General features: G+C 38.7%; 1 protein-coding gene across 1 annotated transcript in view; it reads left to right on the forward strand.

The window, feature by feature from the left end:
- LOC115225964 (putative ankyrin repeat protein RF_0381) overlaps positions 1-23,543 on the forward strand; it is a 60,567-nt gene that overhangs the window by 34,243 nt on the left and 2,781 nt on the right. Inside the window, exons 4-5 of the mRNA XM_036514947.1 lie at positions 9,823-10,403; positions 16,282-16,318. Coding sequence (XP_036370840.1) covers positions 9,823-10,403; positions 16,282-16,318 — 618 coding nt within the window. The remainder of the gene's footprint in view (positions 1-9,822; positions 10,404-16,281; positions 16,319-23,543) is intronic.

Below are 23,543 nucleotides of genomic sequence, written 5' to 3' on the forward strand. Positions count from 1 at the left end.
TGCCATCAAGATGTAGGACAAGATACTGCGATAGCCTGGGCTTCAGAGGCCCACAGTTCTTCAGTATCCTCCCGAAGAACCTGAGAGACCTGCATGGGGTGGATACAGATGTCTTTAAAATGGAGCTGGATCTCTTCTTGTCAGGTGTCCCAGATGGACCAACTTCACGGCAGGAGGTGCGGATGAGGGCAGCTGCATCGAACTCTCTCATGCACCAAATGGCAGATGCTAAAAAGCATTCGTGAAGTAAAATCATGTAGCAACACCAAATGGCGGTGCCCCAGCATGGCCACAGCTCGTGAGCTGAAACTAGATGAAAATGAAAGAATATATATACACATATATATATATATATATATTATATATATATATATATACACACATATATATACATATATATATATATACACATATGTATACATATATATATGTACATATATATACATACATATATATACATATATATACATATATATATACACATATATATATATACATATATATACACATATATATACATATATATACATATATATATATACATATATGTACGTATATACACATATATACATATATATATAAATATACATATATATTTTTATATATATATACATATATATACATATATACATATATACACATATATATACATATATACATATATATATATATATATATATAACGGGAAGCTTTATGAAAATAAACAAAAGACGAAGGCAGGTGGAAAACAAACGAACAATTGTATTAGTATGGCGCTCAGGAAATATAAATAAAACAAGTCTTTAACGTTTCGAGCCTACGCTCTTCAACAGAAAGATACACAGAGAGAGAAAAACACAGAAAGAAGGAGAGAAAAAAAATGCGTGCAGTAGCTAACGAATCAACAATGCGATCTGATTTCGGCCAGAGGTCAAAGATCAAACATGAGACGCGAGAGCGAAATAAGGGGAGATAATAGGGTTGATAAAAGGGGTTGAGGAACCAGCTAAAAGTGCGTGGGAGGGGTCTGGATGTGTGTATGTATAGGGTTGGTGTATGTATTAGTATGTATAAGGGTGTGTGTGTGTGTGTGTGTATGAGAGAGTATTAGTGCGTAGGATTGGTCTGGACGTGCGTATGTATGGGGTTGGTGTATGTATTAGTATGTATTAGTATGTATTAGTACGTATTGGTATGTATAGGTGTGTGTGTGTGTGAGAGAGTATAAGTGCGTATGCGGGGTCTGGACGTGTGTATGTATAGGGTTGGTGTAAGTATTAGTATGTACTAGTATGTATTAGTATTTATTAGTATGTATTAGTTGGTGTGTGTATTAGTATGGCACATCATATGTGATGTGATGTGTAAAGTCATGTGGTGTAGTGAGGAGAAGAGGGGGAGGGGGAGAAGGGGAGGGGAAGAAGAGGGGAAGAGGAGAGGATGGGGGAGAAGGAAGGGGAGAGAGGGAGCAGAGGGAAGGGGAAGAGGGAGGTAGAAAGAGGGAAGAAGGGAAGGGGAGTAGGGGTGAAAGGATGAAGGACTGAAGAAGTGGGGGTCGGGGGGAGAAAGGATAGGTGAGGAGGGGGGAGGGGGGTTAGATGAGGAGGGGGGGAGAGTTGAGACCAAATGGCGTATAAGAGCGAAGAGAGAAGATTAATTCCTGTTCACGGCGCAAACGGGAATCCGGATGGCCTCTGTGTAAGGACAAACCGAACACAGATAGGTGTTGCAAGGAGTGACCGGTGGAGCGGAAATGGCGTGAGACCGGTGTGTCGTTCGCAAGGTGGATGTCACGAAGGTGTTCCGCGAACCGGTCAGCCAAGCGGCGTCCGTTTGTCCGATGTACAAGGAATTGCAGAGAGAACAAGAGATGCAATAGATAATATTGCTGGAGGTGCAGGTGAAGGAGTGGATGATGGGATAGGGTCGATGGTGGGTGCTAGTGAGGCGGGTGGTGTTGGAGAGGTAAGGGCAAGTGCGGCAACGTGGGCGGGAGCAGGGGAACGAGCCGGGTTGGGAGGTAGGGTCAGGGAAGGAGCTATGGACCAAAAGGTCTCGAAGGTTGTGGGCTCGTTTGAAAGAGGGAAGGGGTCGGTTAGGGAAGAGGTGTGAAGTGGACGGGTCGGACTGGAGATGACGGAAAGCTCGAAGAATGGTGCGTTGGAGACGTAGGGTCGTGGGGTGGTAAGTGAGGGGAAAAGGGAGGCGGGAGACTACAGGGCGGGTTCGGGGAGAGAGAGCAGATACACGGTCCACGGACCGTGCTCTGGCAAGGGCGGTGTGGATAGTGGTGAGGGGTATCCACGTAGGGTGAAGTGGTGAGCCATACGTTGAGACTGAGTCTCAAAGTCATGGTCGTCACTACAGAGCCTACGTAGACGGAGGAATTGGGAATAGGGGATGGAAAGCTTGGTGTGTTCTGGGTGGGAGGAAGAGAAGTTGAGGTATGAGTGTGAGTCTGTGTGTTTGTAGTGAATGGAGGTGGTAAGAGTGGAGTGAAGAATGCTAACCGAAATGTCGAGGAAGGAGACAGAGGTGTTGGAGATAGTGGAAGTGAAGTGGAGGGCTGGATGGAAAGATTGGACGAAAGAGAGGAAGGAATCTAGATGTTCGCGGGAGAGTGAGGTGGCACCGATAATGTCGTCAATATAACGACCATATAGTTCAGGAGTGGGACCAGTGAAATTAGAGAATATTTGGGCCTCAACATAGCCAACGAACAGGTTCGCATAGTTGGGGCCCATTCGCGTTCCCATGGCCACTCCCGAGACCTGATGGTAGAACTCGCCCGCGAACGAGAAGCAGTTCAGAGTAAGGACAAGTTCGGCCAGACGAATGAGTGTGGAGGTGTCAGGTACAGGGTTAGGGCGGAGGTCAAGAAAGTGTCGAAGGGCCTGCAGTCCTTCGTGGTGAGGGATAACAGTATAGAGGCTTTGGATGTCCATAGTAAAAAGGATTTTGGAGGAGCCGGGAGGAAAGGAGAAAGAGTTGAAAAGCCGGAGAGCATGGTTGGTATCGTGGATGTGGGAGGGAAGAGATGCCACTAGGGGGGCAAGGACACGGTCGAGGTATTTAGAGATGAGCTCCGTGGGGCAGTTACAGGCGGAGACGATGGGGCGGCCAGGGTTTATATATATACTGACATGTATACACAAACAATCACACAGACGCACACACACAAATGTTCACATGCTCACAAGTGCAGACCCCCCACACACACACATGTATCTTAGTGAAATTTAAAATTAAAGAATTAAGGTTTGAAAAGTAGTCGTTAAATACCGTATCCAAACCTTGTCTCAGGGTAGGTCCCAGGCAGGGTACATGCAGAGCACATTTACCACTTATGGCTTTCAAGCGGAATAAGCAAAACTGTGCGTTCCTCATTGAATCTGTGTCCGGAATACCGAGTTGTGTATGTGTATGTGTGCGTGTACGCGTATGCGTGTGTCAGTGCGCATGCGCACGGGTTTACCTGTGTGTGGGAAGGGGACGATCAGTGTGCGTTTAAATATAGACAGATGCGTATATGTACACGAGCTCGGTGGCGCGATTGCATATATATGGGGGAGCATATGTCCATGTGTCCGTGAGTGAGAGAATGTGAGTGCCTATTGACAGGATGGCGGATGTCTGTCGATATGTATGTATGTGTATGCGGAGGGGCGTGTGCTTCGCATGTGCGCATGAATGTTTACATGCGTGCGCACACACGCATGAATGTATGTGTGAGTGCTTGACTGTGTGTGTGTGTGTCGGTTTAGGCAGCTGCAAAGTCTCAACACTGGAATAACATCCCCACTAAACATTCTCACCATGTTGCACTTGATTGCTGTAGCCGGCAGCAAACGATTGAGCCGTTTAATCTAATGCCATAAACACCCTTTTCACACCCCCTCCATCTACATTAGATTCTTTTTTAGCTACGATTTCTTGACGACAACTACCAACTCCCCACCGCAATTTATACGAGATACTTTGTGTGGTTTTTATTTTTCAATTTTCTTCCTGACTACATCTTCCTCACTTAACCAAATGTGTCTAAACTGCTGGAATGTTACCATTAGCATATAACCTGGAGCGAAAAGGAAATGTAAATCTGATAACCTTTGAAGCATGTTTCGTCACCTGATGAAGCTCTTTTGCACTGTGCATTGCATTTGGTGTCATTACATCGCTCACGCCCTCTCGGGAACAGTGCAGAATGAAATTGAAATGATTGTAGTGCTAATAAATGCTTTTAGTTACACTCCGTCATCAGTATTAACCATTTAACACACACACACACACACATACACACACACACACCCACACACACCAATATTGAACGAGGAGAACAAAAAATGAACACCGCATTGACGGATAAATATTTGGAGGTGAATGAGGCTATCATTGCTTTCTTGCTCAGAGAATTCTCAGCAGTTATCATGGCAGCCACATGAGACGTTGATACTTGTCTTGTTCTTGGGTGAGTATACACGAGGCTACATGAGACTAAAGCTTCACGAAACTACACGAGATAAGTATACAAGAAACTAGAATTTTTCCCTATTTTATTCACTTAGTTTTACATGTTTACACTTTTATCGCCTTCAAAGTATTCTCCATTTGAAGCAATGCATTGGTCCAGACGCGTTTTCCACTGTTCGAAGCATTGTTGGCAAAGTGATGCCTTTTAACACCTCCACATCTGCATATTTCTGAGTACTAGCTTTCGTCATCGGTGATGACCTTCAAAAAACGGGCCGGATCAACTTCCAGTTTATGACGCACATTCAGTCGTGACTGCTTTTGATCGTCCATGAAAAAGCCAGACACAAATTTTGCTACAACTGTTTTCATTCGCAATTCGTCGCTCAAGATTCGTTGTCAGGAGTTCCAGGACATACCAGTCATATCAACAAGTTCGTCAAATGTTCGGCAACAGTCCTTCAAGATCAGTTTATGAATTTTTGTAATGTTTTCATTCGTTCAGGATGTCGACGGTCGCCATGAATGATGCTGGTCTTCAAGCGACAAGTGACCATTTCTAAAGCGTGAAAACTTGTAAATTTGAATTTTGCTCATGGCAGTGTTCTTGTAAGCTGTTTGAAGCATCAGAACTGCTTTGGCCACCGTTTTCCCCGGCAGAAAACTGAATTTCACGGAAGGACGCTGTTCCTTTTTTTCAGCCATCGCAAAATTCGATGAACAGGTGAGAGGCACTGCATGTTGAAGACTCCCTATTTAACAATACAACTGCAACCGACGCCACCGGTTGACAGGTTGATGCTTGAGGATTGCATCAAGTGGCTTCTACCGGCGGAAGATTGAACTACAACAGGCTTGTCCCACAGAGAATGTTACCGGTTCTTTTGGGTGACTGTTCGTATGTGTATAAAGATGGTTGTCGTAAACACTGTAGTAAACTCTAAGGTTGGTGGATGGTTTATTGTGCAATCTGCTATAGCTTGTAACACTGCCAGACATAGCCTCCACCACCTGCTACATATCCATAATGAATATATGCGCCTAGGTGAGGCATTATGCCTCTCCTCAGTATGAAAGAAGGGTTTAAGGTTGTTAAGTTCTGTCATACCCACGTATTTATGAATGTCTTTCAGTCAGTGCGGTCCTGACATCACCTCTTCCTATATGACACCTTCTGCTGGTGACAAAAGGCCTCTCGCTCAGAGTAAAAGGCAGACTGTATGACGCATGTGTACGAACAGCCATGCTACATGGCAGTGAAACATGGGCCGTGACTACTGAGGATATGTGTAAGCTCGCAAGAAATGAAGCCAGTATGCTCCGATGGATGTGTAATGTCAGTGTTCGTACTCGACAGAGTGTAAGTACCTTGAGAGAAAAGTTGGACCTAAGAAGCATCAGTTGTGGTGTGCAAGAGAGATGTTTTCGCTGGTATGGTCATGTGGCGAGAATGGCTGAAGATAGGTGTGCGCAAAAGTGCTACACCCTAGCAGTTGAGAGAACCTGTGGAAGAGGTAGACCCAGGAAAACCTGGGACGAGGTGGTGAAGCATTGAAGAGTTGGAGGAGTGCTTAACCCCACTTAAGCTCCGACTGGCCTCCGTGCCGGTGGCACGTAAAAAGCACCATCCGATCATGGCCGTTGCCAGCCTCGTCTGGCACGTAAAAAGCACCTACTACACTCACGGAGTGATTGGTGTGAGGAAGGGCATCCAGCTGTAGAAACACTGCCAGATCAGACTGGGCCTCGTGCAGCCTTCTGGCTTCCCAGACTCCAGTTGAACCGTCCAACCCATGCTAGCATGGAAAGCGGACGTTAAACGATGATGATGATGAAAATATAAAACATCAACATAATATAAGACTTATTGACTTCATAATTCACACGATAAGATACAAGGTAATAAAGATTCAAGAGTTACTACACAGAGTCTGGTGGAGAATTTGAGATTATACAATATTAACATGACGTAGTAATACACGAAGATAATGTTCCATCGACGGGCCGTTTCGGAGACGTGTCCGATAATATGATATAAATTTCATATTCTTAATGAGACAGATACTCCCATCATCAGGATGCTTCACAACAAGTCACAATGATAGCAACACATAAAAGGACAACTTACTTCGTTACATTCTATCCAATTTCAAAGTCTTATTGATAATTCACTGATCCCCTTTATAGAACAGTTATATTAACTCACTTTAATCTTTATTATAGGCAGGTAACCTGAACAAAGAATGGACATAACAAAGACAGACAACACAAAACATGGGGTACATATAACGAAGAATAAATATGAATGTTTATAATGAATAGAATGGAATGGCTTACGAGACCCCAAAGCTCATTTTACTGTTCTTTTATACAGTTTATAATCTAGGCCAATTTCCAGAGGTACTCTATCGATTCTTACTCTAGCAGCTCTTCTTCCACAGTATGTAGGCAAAAGTGCACACCTAGCCATTCTCAAGGGTACAGTGGTGTGCCTTTTTGCATCCTCCTCACTCGTAAAGCGCACATCCACCGTGCCGTATTGTCTACCTCTTGCGTAGAACGTTGTTAATTGCTCAACCCCACTTAAGCACTCCTCCAACTCTTCAATTTCTACTGCTTCAATTTTCTTCGTCTCGAAGAATTAAAGGCCTGTGTTAAGCTCAGTTCAAACCATTCTATTATAATACTTTTTTATTTTATTTTTAATTCCATTCCAATGTTTATCTGAAGTTAGCTATCCTAGTTCAAATCATACTAATTCAATCCTTACCAACATAAAATACTAATTTACTTCATTGATTATCATATTATTTTCAATTACATTTTAAATTTTCAGTTACAGATTTTAGATTTTAGATTTTAAAATTTAAATTATCATCATTATCCTTACTACGAATTAATATTATGAATTATTATTATTATTATTATTATTACTCTTATTCTTATATTTTTGTTATTAAATTTCTTTAAAAACGTCGAGTGTATCTTATGTGTGAAACCGGAATTGCACCAGTAAGTTTATTTAGCATAGCATGATTGTAATTCTTCAAAATAAAGTAAGCCTCCCTAAGGCATAATCCACATCTAGTGGATCCGATTCCAAAGGGAGGGGCATGAGCCAGGATGGACCAAGATAATTTGAATTCTTTACTCTTTTCCCTAAGATCGTTTATAAACGATGCTAATGCGGTGGATGTCCAATATTTTGGAATTTTAAATGAACATTTTTGAATATTTTTAAATACCTACGAGTTTTATTTTATATCATATCGACGTCTTATACATATTTTTATATCTATTTGTATATCTAATAATTTATTTATATATTTATAATGCCAACGTATTTTTAAAATATTTAAAAAAATATTTTAAAATATTTTAAAATATCTTTAAATATTAAATATTTATAAGTTCATATACTTGTATGTGTTAATACTGCATTATCTGGAACTTTATATTGATTTATTAATGCCCAATGAAATTGCACACATATATATTGAATATTCTATTGGATAATAGGTCATGTTCCTCTAGTTTTCCGCTGGTATTGCTTCCATTGAAATAATATATATATATATATATATATATATATATATATATATATATATATATATATATATATATATATCTACGATTATGCCATGAAAAAGTATCCTCTCAATGCCACATAAAAATGCACTCACGTCGGTACCACTCAAAAAGCACCCTTGCCAATGCTATGTAAAAAATTCCCCGCACACTCCATAAATTGAGTGGTGGTCGAAAGGGTATCCAGTCGTACAGACCATGCCAAAACAAGACTGGAGCCTGGTTCAGCCCTCGATTTGCCATGCAAGCATGTGAAACGGACGTTAAATGGTAAAATAATGATGACGATACATACATACATACATGCATGTACACATGGATGCATGCATACATACATACATACTACATACATACATACATACATACATACATACATACATACATGCATGCATGCATACATACATACATACATACATACATACATACATACATACATACATACATACATACACACACACACACACACACACATACATACATACATACATACATACATACATACATACATACATACATACAACCATACATGTATATATATATTAGCAATAACGGAGGAATTCAAGACAAGCTGCCACTTGGAATTCTTCTATGCTGATGGCCTTGCTCTAAAAGCTGAGTCACAAGAACTAGAAACGAAGTTGAGGGTGTGGAAGCAGGATCTAGAATCAAAGAGCCTTAGGGTTAACCGAACAAAAACCAAATCACAAATTCCTTCAGGTAGATAGCCCTGCTCTGTCTGTAGAAAAGGTGTAGGTAGAAACTCCATGAGATATACCCTGCGTAAGCTATGGACACATAAGTTGCACAACAATATCAAAGGAAGGATAACCGAGCCGATAGTTTTTGTGTGTGGCAGATGCACAGGGATAATAAACACTGAAGATGTACACAAAACAGATTCCATCACATGTCAGGGGGAAAAGCTAGAAGTAATTGATATTTCCTGGGTTACATTGCAGGAGGCAAGATCTTATCATCTCCAGGCAGTCTTGGAAATAGTGTAAGGGTGCTTTTAGGGGTGTGTAGGCCCCAGTCCCAGACAGGTCTTTGCACTTGTTGTGTACAGAGACTGGATGTATATATATATATATATATATATATATATATATATACATATATGGCACGTAAAAGCACCCACTCCAATCACGGAGTGGTTGGCGTTAGGAAGGGCATTCAGCTGTAGAAACTTTGCCAGGTCAGACTAGGCCTGGTGCAGCCTTCTGACTTCCCAGACCCCAGTTGAACCGTCCAACCCATGATAGCATGGAAAGCGGACGCTAAACGATGATATATATATATATATATATATATTATATATATATATATATATTATAGACATAGGCATATATCCAATAGAATATTCAATATATATATGTGTGCACTTTCAAATATACTTATATACATATGTATATATAAATATACGGTGGTGCCCCAGCATGACCGCAGCTTTCTGGCTGAAACATCTTTAAGGATTTAAGGATATATATACACACACACACATACATACATACATACATACATACGTACATACATACATACCTACATACATACGTACATACATACATACGTACACACATACATACATACATACATACATACATACATACAAACACACACACACACACACACATACATACATACATACATACATACATACATACATACATATACAGGAAACATCTACATATTTCACGTGATGTTTAGAGGGACTTTTCTCTTTCTGTGTTTTTAATTCTTGTATCTTCTTTTCGAGACGATATTGTTCATGTCTTTATTGCTTTTCAGATCAATAAACGAAACGTGAACGGTGACACACCTCTACTTCTGGCTTGTCACAGGGGTAACACAGAAGTCATTCAACAACTTCTCTTGTATAAACCCGATGTTAATCTGGAGAATAAACATAATAACACGCCGCTACACTGGGCCTGCAGTTGGGGATTCAAAGACATTGTTGAACAACTCTTGCTGTTTGATGCCGACGTCAATAGGAAAGATATATATCACTACACACCTCTACACTGGGCCTGTGATAGTGGACATCTTGAAGTTGTTCAACAGCTCCTATGGTGGAGCAAGAGCTGTTCAGAATCTTCATTAACTAAAGCTGATGTCAATGCTGTGGATTCAGACGATGTTACAGCTCTACATGTGGCCTGTGGACTTGGATACGAAAATATTATTAAAGAACTTCAAATACCTGAACTTAAAGTCAATGCGAAAGATAAAAAGTATGAAAACACACCTTTACACTGGGCCTGTCGCAGTGGACATAAACAAGCTGTTCAACAACTTCTGAATTCTAAACCTGATGTTAATCTAACGAATGCAGAGGGCAACACACCTCTACATCTGGCAGTTCTAAAGTAAGTCCTCATTGGATGTGGATTATCCAAATATATTTCTTTTAATTTTTCAATGTTTTTATCGAGCCACTCTTGTCATAATTCCAGCATGGGTCATTCTTCTATTCCCTTCTATCTTTCTTCCGCTTTCTCTCTCTCTTTCTCTCTCTATTGTAATGTTCCTCTTTCCTCTGACCCTGGGCTAAATACAGAATCATCCCGTTGCAATATTTAATTTGTTATCTTTAAGTTCTAAGTTCAAATCATGCCAGGTTTAATAAACTGTTCCCCCTCTCTCTTGTTTTTATGTCTTATTAGTTTTGGACAAAATACCTTGTGGTATTTACGACCCTTTATACTTTGAGTTCAAATCCTGCTGAGGTTCATTCGGCTTTTCATTTTTGCAAAGTCAGTAAAAATACAATACCGGTGATTGCATAGACTGGAGTCTATACAATCACTCTACCCCTTCTCCACTCCTAGATTTCAGACACTGTACTTATGTAACAGTTGTAAATTGTATATATATATATTTGTTGCTGTGGTTACTCAACTCTCTTTTTCCCTCTCTCTCTCTCTATATATATATGTATATATATATATATATATATATATATATATATATATATATATATATATAGAGAGAGAGAGAGAGAGAGAGATGAGTGTATTTTTACCTTGTTAACAATTAACACGGAAAAAATAAATAAATAGTTACCAGGGCAGCAAAAATCTCACAAGTAAAGGTGTTGTAACTCCTTGTTTATAAAGGTAGAAACTTCGTGTTTACGTTGAATATTTTGAATAATATGAATAAAAAATGGAGTTAACGCAGGTGTAAACAAATATTTTTACTTTCGACACATGCTTCGAAAATTCCACTGATCCTATTCAAAAGAATAAATGGTATAAACAATGCAATCTTCTCCTCAGGAAAGTGAAAAAAAAAGAACTCGTCAATAAGACATTTTAGCAAAAAATGATGGGTTTGTATAGCGATAGACAGAACGCTATTAATATTGTTTAAAAAAACCTTATATGATATAACGTCATAAGTAGCTAACAGAAAGAGTAGGGATATTAATAGTGAATGTTAAATATAAAGGAAATTAAAGTCTAAACTATATATAATGATAGAGACTACTTATATGCACTAAATGTATGTTTTTACCAATGCTTACATCTGTATGCTCGCTCTATAACCGTGTTTACTAGAGTATTTTTAGAAAAAGTAATGAAAAATAGCTCAGAATTGCAAGAAGACAGAATTCCTTGCCTTTGTCATATGGTATCGAAATTGAGAGGATCAACCATTCTAAATGAAATTGTTCATTGTGGTCTTTTAAATCTCAAATCAGTTTGCTGAGACCGGTACTATTACGTTTATTTCTATCCCTAAATGTTGAGTAATGGATAGAAATTCTTTTAGATAACTCTAACGATGTGCTTCCAATGTAAAATCGTACTTTATTACGAGTACTGATTATACACTGGTATATAGAATTTTTAATCTTAGAGTTACTTGACATAAATTTAATTCTATTGGAATTGACTTCAGATACAATAACCTTGTTATTAATATTTCTAGAGGGTTGGATAATATTAGCTAAATTAATGTTAGTATTAGTAAATGTATTAATATTTAACAGTTTGTTATTATGAGAAGATATAATTTGCAAGAGATTTTTTGTGTTTGAAAAACCTATCCTAACCTTATGTGAATTGATTATAGAGAAATGTTTGGAAAATTCGTAGCAATCATCATCATCATTGTTCGACCGTGGTCGAGACAATGGAATTGACTATGCCTCGCCAGACTTCACGGTCCATCATGGTATTACGGAGGTCCTGTTGCTGGATGCCTGTATCCCTGGAGATTACATCAGGGTAGGAGAGTGTGCGCCCTCTGGTATTGACGAAACAGCAGTGGGAGATTAGATTTAATTTGTCTCCCGTAAGGAATTATTAACCAAATATTTTTACTAGTATTCATAGCGTAATTACTTTAAACCATTTAAAGTGAAAACTATGCTAATTCCTAATATATAAAAAATGGCCTAAAAGGGTATTATACGTCAGCAAAGGTTGGAAAATAATGAGGCAAAGCTTTATATATATACTTACAGACACACACACACACATAAATACACCCACGCAACATATATAAGAATTCATATACCCCATACATTTACCAGCACTCACACAAACACACAAAACATTATACACACACACATGCACACCAACACCCATATATATATATATATATATATATATATATATATATATATATATATATATATATATATATATATATATATATATAAACGGCAGCTTGTCTGTCTGTGTGTCTGTGTGTCTGTCAGGTTGTACCCTCACCCTGACCACGGCTTTCAACCGATTCTGATGAAACTTGACACACACATAGCCCAATGTCATAATTCAAAACTAACGCAGCGAAAATTTTGAAAAGTTCCCCCAGTTCTGAAAAAAATCGATAAATTCGACATGGGGTCGAGAATCAGAAACACAAACCACAGACTGTCTAGGGGACGCAACTCGACCTTTTTAACTCTCAACTCCATCAATATCCAGCTACTTGAAGCTATTCCTGGTGATGTCCACGTCTACAAATCTTTTGATAGGACAGCAGACCCCGCCGAGCTTGCCGATTATCCTGTTGAATTCCTGAATTCACTTGAACCGCCATGCCTGCCGCCACACATCCTGAAGTTAAAAGTTGGTGCACCCATTATGCTCATCAGGAATTTGGTTCCACCTAAACAGTACAACAGCACACGTCTGGTTGTGAAACATTTGCCACAACATTTAATAATGGCCACAATACTTACCGGTTGTGGGAAGGGAGAGGACGTCTTCATTCCACGCATGCACCTTCAACCGTCGGGTGCTGACCTACCAATCCACTTCAAGCGTTCTCAGTTTCCTGTTAAACTCTGCTTCGCAATGTCCATCAATAAATCCCAAGGCCAAACGCTACAAGTCGCTGGGTTACAGTTGGGCGAACAGTGCTTCGCCCACGGTCAACTCTACGTGGGCTGTTCACGCGTTGGGAGGCGCAATGATGTTTTCGCCCAAAGGGACAGCTAGGAACATCGTATACACAGAAGTATTCGAGTGAAGAGAAGACATTGCGACCTACACATGCGCCTTCGTTCCCTAGAGGGAAAGGACTAGATTGGGATTAGTCGTTGCCTACTAGGGGCTCTTACATACCCGGGCAACGCCAGGCTATGCTGCTAGTATATATATATATATATACCCATCCACACACACACACACATCCATACATTCAACAGCACACATATATACACACACACATATACACACCTGCACCTATATACATATACATACAAATATATAAACATATATACCTAGGCACACACACACATATATACACTCAACGCATACACGCATTCATATACACACATACACACTCCTCAGACACATGTATATACACATCTGCATGCATACCAATATACATCCATTCATCAACCCACACATATACCCACACATACACACAAGGTCATACATCCGCATATATACACACAGACCTATACACATATGCGCGCACACACACATAAACATATGTACATACATATACATACAAGTATATACATACATACAAGTATATACATACATACACAAAATTATGTACATATAACCATACACACCCACACATATGTAAACATACACACATGCTCGCATATATGCGCGCACATACAACCGCCCATACATACACACATGTCACACACACTTACACATGCGCACACATATATGTGCATACGCATATATGCACGCATATATGCGCTCACACATCCTTGCACACTCATACATTTACGCATGCATACAAATACATGCCAGCACATACACCCAGGAATGCACACATACATATGGACATATTCATACATGCATACAGACATACGCATACATACACACATGCACACACATATATACGGATATACATGCACGCCTACACATGCACATACACATACTCTCATGCATATACATACACAAATGCACACATATATATATATATATATGTTATAATGAATTATCAAGTACCAGTAAATAAAAAAGTACAAATAAGTACAAACATACATAAAAACAACTTAATATTGGAGGCCACCATGTGGATTCATACAAAAACCTACATGAAAAATAAATATATGCCAGTAATGAATAATATGAATTGGTATTATCTGTAAGTCGATGACTGAAAGGAATCTGTTCCTCCATTTTCTTATTTGTAATATATATATATATATATATATATATATATATATGAAAGGTTTGAAAATGCAATTTTAAAAGATGTTTATTTACTTGACCGGTTTCACTTTTTTAGAATGAAATTGTCAAAAGTAAAATGTAAAAGCTTTGTTGTGTTAGGTTCTGGTTGTCCCAATTATTACAATACATATATACATTCTTTGATAATAACAAGAAAATGTGAAAAACGGTTTACAAGGAAAAATGATATATACATACATAAGCCAAAAGAAGAGTGGAGATTAATTCACATCCAAAGCCTTTTTATCAAAAAGTTTTCTACAGAATACCTAAGACTGACCAACAATTGGTTCTACTGCACCAACTACTCATTGCTCTGTATGCAAACTTCCTGCGTTAATATTCAGTTGAAGGTCAAAGGGTTTGCTTTTTAAATCGAATTGGATTCTGGTCTTAGAATCCCATCTGCTGGTATTACAGTTGAATCGTGGTCATGAAAAAATATATATTTCTTCTACTGTGTAGAATGTATATTCATTGTATGTATGTATGTATGTATGTGTGTGTATGTATGTATGTATGTATGTATGTGTGTATGTATGTAGGTATGTATGTACGTATGTATGTATGTATGCGTGTATGTATGTATGTAATGTATGTATGAATGTATGTATGTATGTATGTATGTATGTAGGTATGTATGTATGTATGTAGGTATGTATGTTTGTATGTGTGTGTGTATGTATGTATGTATGTATGTATGTATGTGTGTGTATGTATGTAGGTATGTATGTATGTGTTTATGTGTGTGTCTATGTATGTATGTGTGTGTGTATGTAGGTATGTATGTATGTATGTATGTTGGCATGTATGTATGTATGTATGTATGTATGAATGTATGTATGTTGGCATGTATGTATGTATGTAGGTATGTATGAATGTATGTATGTAGGTATGTATGAATGTATGTATGTAGGTATGTATGTATGTATGTATATAGGTATGTATGTATGTGTGTGTATGTATGTTTGTATGTATGTATGTATGTGTATGTATGTAATGTATGTATGAATGTATGTATGTATGTATGTATGTATGTATGTATGTGGTGTATGTATGTATGTATGTGTATGTAGGTATGTATGTGTGTATGTAGGTATGTGTGTATGTGTGTATGTATTTATGTATGTATGTATGTTTGTATGTGTGTGTGTATGTATGTATGTATGTATGTATGTATGTATGTAGGTATGTGTGTATGTGTGTATGTATGTATGTATGTATGAATGTATGTATGTATGTATTATGTATGTATGTATGTGTATGTAGGTATGTATGTATGAATGTATGTATGTATGTATGTAGAATGTATGTATGTAGGTATGTGTGTGTATGTATGTATGTATGTATGGTATGTATGTATGTGTATGTATGTGTGTGTGTGTATGTAGGTATGTATGTACGTATGTATGTATGTATGCATGCATGCATGTATGCATTTATGTCTAAATAACCATTGGTGTAATTAGGCTATAATGACCTAATTACTTTTGTTTCCATTAAATTATATCCTAATAATTATTAATTATTAATCTCTATAATTGGTGGTATTTCTTATATTTTTCTTGCCTCTTTTTATAACTTTCAGTCAACGTTACGATGTCGTGGCCTTCCTTCTTTCCCAGGTTAGTTAACACATACATACTATATACACTCTCTAGTATTTATTGATCTGTTCAATATTTATACTGGGGGTAGATTTAATCAATTGTACCTTCACCTTTAAGTTGCAGGTCTTGGATTTGTGGAGGAACATGGTATCTTAGGATGGTATTCGTAGTGATGACACTCCAGCTGACAACCACCACTAACAAAAGCAACTCCATTGGTCACATGATACAACATATATACAACGGCTTAATTAAATTAACCCATAGACATCACATTATTTTATGTTTATTTATATATGTGGTTGTATGTACATACATGTGTGTGTTTGTACTCAACCTTGCCTAAACACAACATGCGAGTTGTAAACGAACATCACCGTAACACATGAGAAGTTGTTCATTTCCTGTCTTCAGCGAAAAACATGTTAAGCTGTCGGAAAAGATTACCTTGCTTGGAAATAGGTGACGGTTGGTGACAGAGAGGGCACCCTGCCAGAGAGAATCTGTAAAACAGACTCTGTCTGATCCATGCGAGCATGGAAAAGTGAACGTAATGTTTTCTCTATGTATGTATGTATGTATGTATGTATGTATGTATGTATGTATGTATGTATGTATGTGTGCGTGTGTGTGTGTATGATGTACGTGTATACACACGCACGCACATATATATACATATATATATATATATATATATATATATATATATATATATATACATATATATATACATACATATATACATACATACATACATACATACATACATACATACATACGAGGCACGTTCAATAAGTAATGCCTCTGAACCACTTGCAGTTGTTTGATCTAGCTGAAATTTTGCATGTGCAATTATTTATATCTCTATAGATTAAGCGACAAATTACAGCTCTGAACTAATTGTGGTTTCTAATTTACAGGTGTTTGAAATGAGTCAAGTGTGAAATGGAGCCTGTTGAGTTTCGAGCAGTGATCCGGTTTTTGTATTTGAAAGGACGCACACCATGGGAGACTTTTGATGAAATGAAAGTAACTTATGGTGATGATGCCCCATCATATGGCCTTGTAAAACGCTGGCATCGTGAATTCAAATATGGTCGGAACTCCGTGGAAACAGCTCCCAGATTTGGTCGCCACACTTCTTCCATTGATGAGGCATCTGTCCGTCAATTTGAGGCTGCCATTTTGGAAGATCGACACATAACAATTCGCCAAATAGTCCATCAGGTCACGATTAGTACCGGGTCTGTGAAAACTATCATTCATGACCATTTGCATATGCAAAAGGTGTCTTCCAGAAGCAAAAACGCGTCGAGTGCTCGATGATGAATTTGAAGATGTGCCAAGTAGATGAGTCAAAATTTTTCAAAAGACTGATTACACAGGATGAAACCTGGGTCTATCACTATGATCCAGAGACCAAAGCCCAGTCAATGCAGTGGAAGCACCGTGACTCACCTCCTTCAAAGAAGGCAAGGGTACAGTCCTCCGCTGGCAAGTTCATGCTCACAGTCTTCTGCGACCACGACGGAGTAGTGATGACAGATTTCCTGGCAAAGGGTACCACAATTACAGGAGCCTATTATGCTTCACTTTTGAGGAAATTAAGAGAAGCTCTCAAAATCAAGAGGCGGGGCGAGATCAGCAAAGGCATCCTCCTCCTGCAGGACAACGCTCCGGTCCACAACTCACGTGTCGCCAGATCAGAAGCACAGGCGTGCGGCTATGAACTCCTTCCACCCTCTGATTTTCGCCTCTTCCCAGCCATGAAGTTGTTTTTGAAAGGAAAGTGTTTCCCAGATGATGCAGCCTTGATTTCTGAAGTCACGTCGTGGTTGGAGCACCAAGCTGGGGTCTTCTAAAAAAACAGTCTCCAGAGCTGCATCAAACAATTGGAGAAATGTGTAACTCTGGATAGTTCCTATATAGAAAAAGACTAATAACTGTGCCAAGTTTCTTTGCTCTACTGTTATGGGAAGTGGGTCAGGGGCATTACTTATTAAACGCCCCTCGTACATATACACACAGAATATGTATGTATGTATGTATGTATGTATGTATGTATGTATGTATGTATGTATATATATATATATAATATATATATATATAAATATATATATATGTGCGTGCGTGTGTATACACGTACATCATACACACACACGCACACATACATACATACATACATACATACATACAGAAAACATTACGTTCACTTTTTCATTTGAGCATGGGCAAGTGAACGTAATAATTTTGTGTGTGTGTATGTATATATATATATGGCGGTGCCCCAACATGGCCACAGCTCATGAGCTGAAACTAGATAAAATAAAACCAAAAATAAAATATATATGTGTGAGTGTGTGCGTTTATATATAATACATTAACCATGTCTTACTGAATATATCAAACATATGAGCATATATCAAGACAAACATCTGCTAACCTTGTTTTCATTTGCCGAAATCTATCCACCTAATCCCAGCTCATTCTTTCTGACCTGTCCAAATCTTTAGGGCAACCACAGTCAATGTCGACACATTGAATTTTATATCTGGTAAAATGTTTGAAATGTTAAAACAGAGTGTGTGGATGTGTGTTGTGTACAAGAGGTAAAATGGAGGGGAACCTTGTATACATCAAATCTTCTGAACAGACGTTGAAGAGACATCATATCCTCTGGAAAGACAATAGTAATTCGATTGGAGAATGGCCACGATTTTAACAGAGAAAAGTATAAATGAAGGATCAATGTCGTCAGAGTATTTGATAGGATAATTAATCTCAAATTAATCTTGGAAAATACAGAAGTGACTATTATCTCATTTTTATGAGGTATAGTAGACAATCTCCATGACAAAAGACCCTGCCTCTTTCTTCATGACTGGTGACTTCAATAGATATATAGGGGTAGATTCTATGGTTATGGGTTTGGTTCTCGAGGTGAGGTGGGATAAAACTCTTGGAGTTCTGGGATGCAAATGACCTGATGATCTGCAGCACTATCTTCAGGAAACAACCAGACACCTAATCACCTATCAAGCTAATGATACCAGATTGACTACGTTTTCACATAAAACATTTTATTGACAGATGGCTTTAAATGCAAAGTCCTTCCTTAGGGGAGGAATTTCTAGTCAACATCGATTAGCAGCTAGCAACTTCAGACTTGCAATTAAAAGAACTTTAAGATGCAAGCCAGTCTGGAAGAAGAAAATATGGATGTTTAAAGATTCATCAAGCAGTTGGATTTCGAGGATCCGTAATCAAAACAGTTGATAAAAAAGGTCGAGAAACATATAACATCCACACTTTGAAGTACTCACGGGGAAAAGTTACTGGGGTGGAGGGATGCAATCCAAATTTGTTCCAATGGGGCCAAGGTTATATCGTAGGGGAGCAGTGAAGTAGACAAAGTCATAAAAGCAAAGAAGCTACCTTTGAAAAATAGGGGAAACAAATAATAATACCAGAGAAGCTAAAAGAGAAGTTAAACAACATATATATTTAACAAGGTGAGAAGCTAAAAGAAGGCGTTTGCCAACGTTTTACAACATGAAAAGCAGAGGCATACGATGCTCCAAATTGCAAATCTGTGCACGAGAGAAAATGGAGATGCTGTAGGAGAGAAGTGCGTACGGATGGATGATGGTTCATTTGCATTTAGTGATTCTGAAAAGAAAGAGGCATGGAAGTGCTACTATGAAAGGCTATTAAACATGGAGAATGTAGGGAAGAAAGAGAGTATTCAATATTCATCAGAGAGACTAGCTATCCTAGTTAACAGTTGTATAATAGATAAAGCAATTAAATATATAAGGACATGGAAATCCCCTGGTCTTCCGGGAATTACTACTAAATATTTGGAGGAGTGCATGGCCTAGCCATAGAATAGTTAATCATGTTGTCCATGAAGGAGTTGTACCCAATGACTGGTGTAGCAGCATAATAGTCAACTGCTACAATGCATAAAAGAAATGCGTTAGACGAAAGTTCTGGAGGTATCAGTTTGGTCTACCAGATCTGGAAATTTACAGAAATTGCTATCGCTCAATTAATAAGACAGCCAGTCTCTCTCTCTCTATTTCTCTTTCTTACTTTCTTTCTTTCTTTCTCTCTCTCTCTCTCTCCCTCTCTCTCTCACTCACTCTCTCTCTCACTCACTCTCTCTCTCACTCACTCTCTCTCTCTCTCTCACACACACACAAGGAAACTTCAGAAGGGGTGTTTAGCTAAAACTACACCATTGAAATTGACTTACATCACCTTACAGAAGGCCTTCGACTGATTTCCCTGCTGCTTGGTCGGGTGGGTGGTCACTAGGAAAGTTGCGGACAAAGGAATGGTTGGTGGGAGCTGTCCAAATCATGTACCTGGGTGCTGCCTGTAAGATGTGAGTTAACGATGAGTACAGTGACAACTTTAGCGTGCAGGTAGCAGTTCATATGGGTTTCCTTAGAAATAGTAGATCGTTTCCATAACCTAAGGGACCAAATTAGCAGTGGAGGAGTATGTTCTGAAAGTATAAGAGCTAGAATTTCAACTAACTGAAAAAGTTCAGAGATTTATTACTACTGTTCATTAGAAAGGGCCTCTGCCTCTGAATAAAAATTAGATTGTATGAGGCCTGTGCACAAAAAGATATGTTTCACGATGGTGAAACATGGGCTATGGCTGCAGAGGACAAGCAAAGGCTTGAAAGAAAAGAAACCATCATACAACCAAAACCATACAACAAAGAACAATTTAGAGAATTAAGAAAAAGGGAATTCAGATGTAGTGTGCAAGAGAGAAGATCGTAGTAGCTTGGTCATGTGGTTCATATGGATGAAGACAGCTATAGAAAGAAGCGTCAGTCACTAAATGTGGATGGACATAGTGAATGAGGGAAGTGGAGGGAGACATGGACCGAACTCTAGCTGATGAACCTCATAGGAGAGATGACAAATGACTGAAATGACGAGCAATCCACTGTCCTCAAGAAGATCCATCTATCTTAGCAAAAATGGGGTTCTAAAAACATATGGTTGATGTCTATGCCCCTACATCGGTCAAACCTTACTTGCAACTTCGTACACAACTTCCCTCTCTCCCCACCCTCTAACTACCCTACTATTTCCTCAGTTGCTATAATTACAAGAGAGAATAACGACACGTATTCCCTCTCCATTTTTCTCTGCCAGAAATCTCTTTCCAGGAAACCATTCTCTTTGTTATTTATCTCGCATTTCCAACATTATCTCTCAGCCTCCTCCTCTTTGCAATACCTTCTCATATCTGCCATCACTATATCTACCCATATGTAACACTAACATCAGCATCTGCCACTCTGCTCCTCTCTCTCTCTCTTCCACATTTCACATCTCCCTATTTTTCATCTCTGTAGTTTTACCATACGGTTGCGTTCTAACCTCCACTTATGTCCTGCCTCCTCCTATCATGTCCTCCTCCTCCTCCTCCTCCTCTCTGATCTTCTCCTATGTCTTTTTAATTCCCTCTCAAACTCAGACTCACCATTCTTCACACCTTCATCCATGTTCGTCAGTCACCACATTCATCTATATTCTCATTTCTAATGTCTGTCATTCGCCCTTCGCACTCTCGTCAACCTACCGACCTAGTTACCCTTGATCGTATGCCTCTACTCTCTATTCACTTTCTTGGACCTTGAAGAAACACTATAGCATCACATCTCCGCTATTCTGTCTCCTTACCCTGTTGGGGGTAGCCATAGATCTCGTCTATAGCAAGATACTCATTTCTCTCTCTCTCTCTCTCTCTCTCTCTCTCTCTCTCTCTCTCTCCTTCCAATGTAAAAATCTATCAAATGATTTTCCTCTCTGCAAAGAAGGGTCTGAATCTTTTACTTACCATTGAGATATAGTGTGGGTCCTTCCAGCAACGTCTACTTGATTTTCTATGGCATTGCTTCCTGTTTTAATCAACATATATAGTTGGCCAATATTGCAATATTGTGTCTGTTTTCGGTTCTTAAAACGCACCTGTGATTATTCAATCTGGCCTTGAAAGGGCCATCTACTTCCTGACATAGTTTGTTGTTGCTTTTGTATGATATTGTAGCAATATTGATATCCTCACTGTTTGCGAAAAACATTAGAAATGATCTCGTTTGAGATTACAACCATCTTTGGATAGTTTAACCCTGTTGTGTCCACTGATCTGATTGGTTAGCATCTAGTGCGGTCTGTCTCTCTACTTATTTCGCACCAGTGTGTAAACTGACCAATCACGGCCTTTGGATAGGATCTTTCAATTGAGCCATCTTCACTCCTTAAATAAGCTAGTATTTTCACAATTCATCGTCTTTCGGCTTTAGACCTTCTAAGGTCTAGTCGGAGACCACAGAGCTACTCAGCCATGTTCCAGTTCGAACAACAGACGACAGCCAAGCCAACCATGATGCGAATAAAAAACAATTATATAGAACGGCCTATCAAAAAGGTATACAATCGACTAAAAATTCTAAAGTGTGTCATGCGACTAAAAATCTAAATTAAAATATCAATCGACTAAAAATAGTTTTTTTTTTTACTCCCCTCAAACAAAAAAGTACGTCAAAAAAATTAATTTCGTAAAAAGCATGGCAGGATGGAGTCCAAGAGCAAAAAGAGTTCCACAAAATCAATTCAAACACATCAAGGGCCATTTCAGGAGTTCATTGTTGTGGTTCGATTACGAGTTAAAGAGCATCTCGGCAATGACCCCTCTCATCCGAAATTTGACTTTTTATTACCCATGAGGGGCCAACAAAGAGGAGACAAACAAAGCACATAGGGACAAGAAATGAGAGAAAAAAAAACGGAAAACGAACGACAGCAAGATGAATATGAAAACTGTAATTCAGCTTTTCGTTCCCACCTCTGAGTGGCTTCATTTATACCTTTCTTCGATCTGAGATCCTGCAAAAATGTCAATCTTTTGTTTCCTTAGAATGTCCATATAGTCTAAGTAGCATGATGACTGACTTATGTCCATTTTTATCTTCCAGTATTGATATACATCCTTGCATTCCATTATTTTTCCTAATTGCTCCTTGATTATCAGCAAGCAATTATACCACCTTTGTATATTGGTGTAGGAACTTGTACCTGCTGCAACTGTATCTTCCCACGCACTCAATTCATTGCAAACTTCCTCATTTGATTCCTCATCTAACATTACGTAATTACTTTTTTCCTTGGCCGGGGGAGGGGAAGTACGGGGTTCCTTCTTTTCCCTGCCA

Source organism: Octopus sinensis, linkage group LG29 (assembly GCF_006345805.1).
Source record: "Octopus sinensis linkage group LG29, ASM634580v1, whole genome shotgun sequence".
NCBI lineage: Eukaryota > Metazoa > Mollusca > Cephalopoda > Octopoda > Octopodidae > Octopus > Octopus sinensis.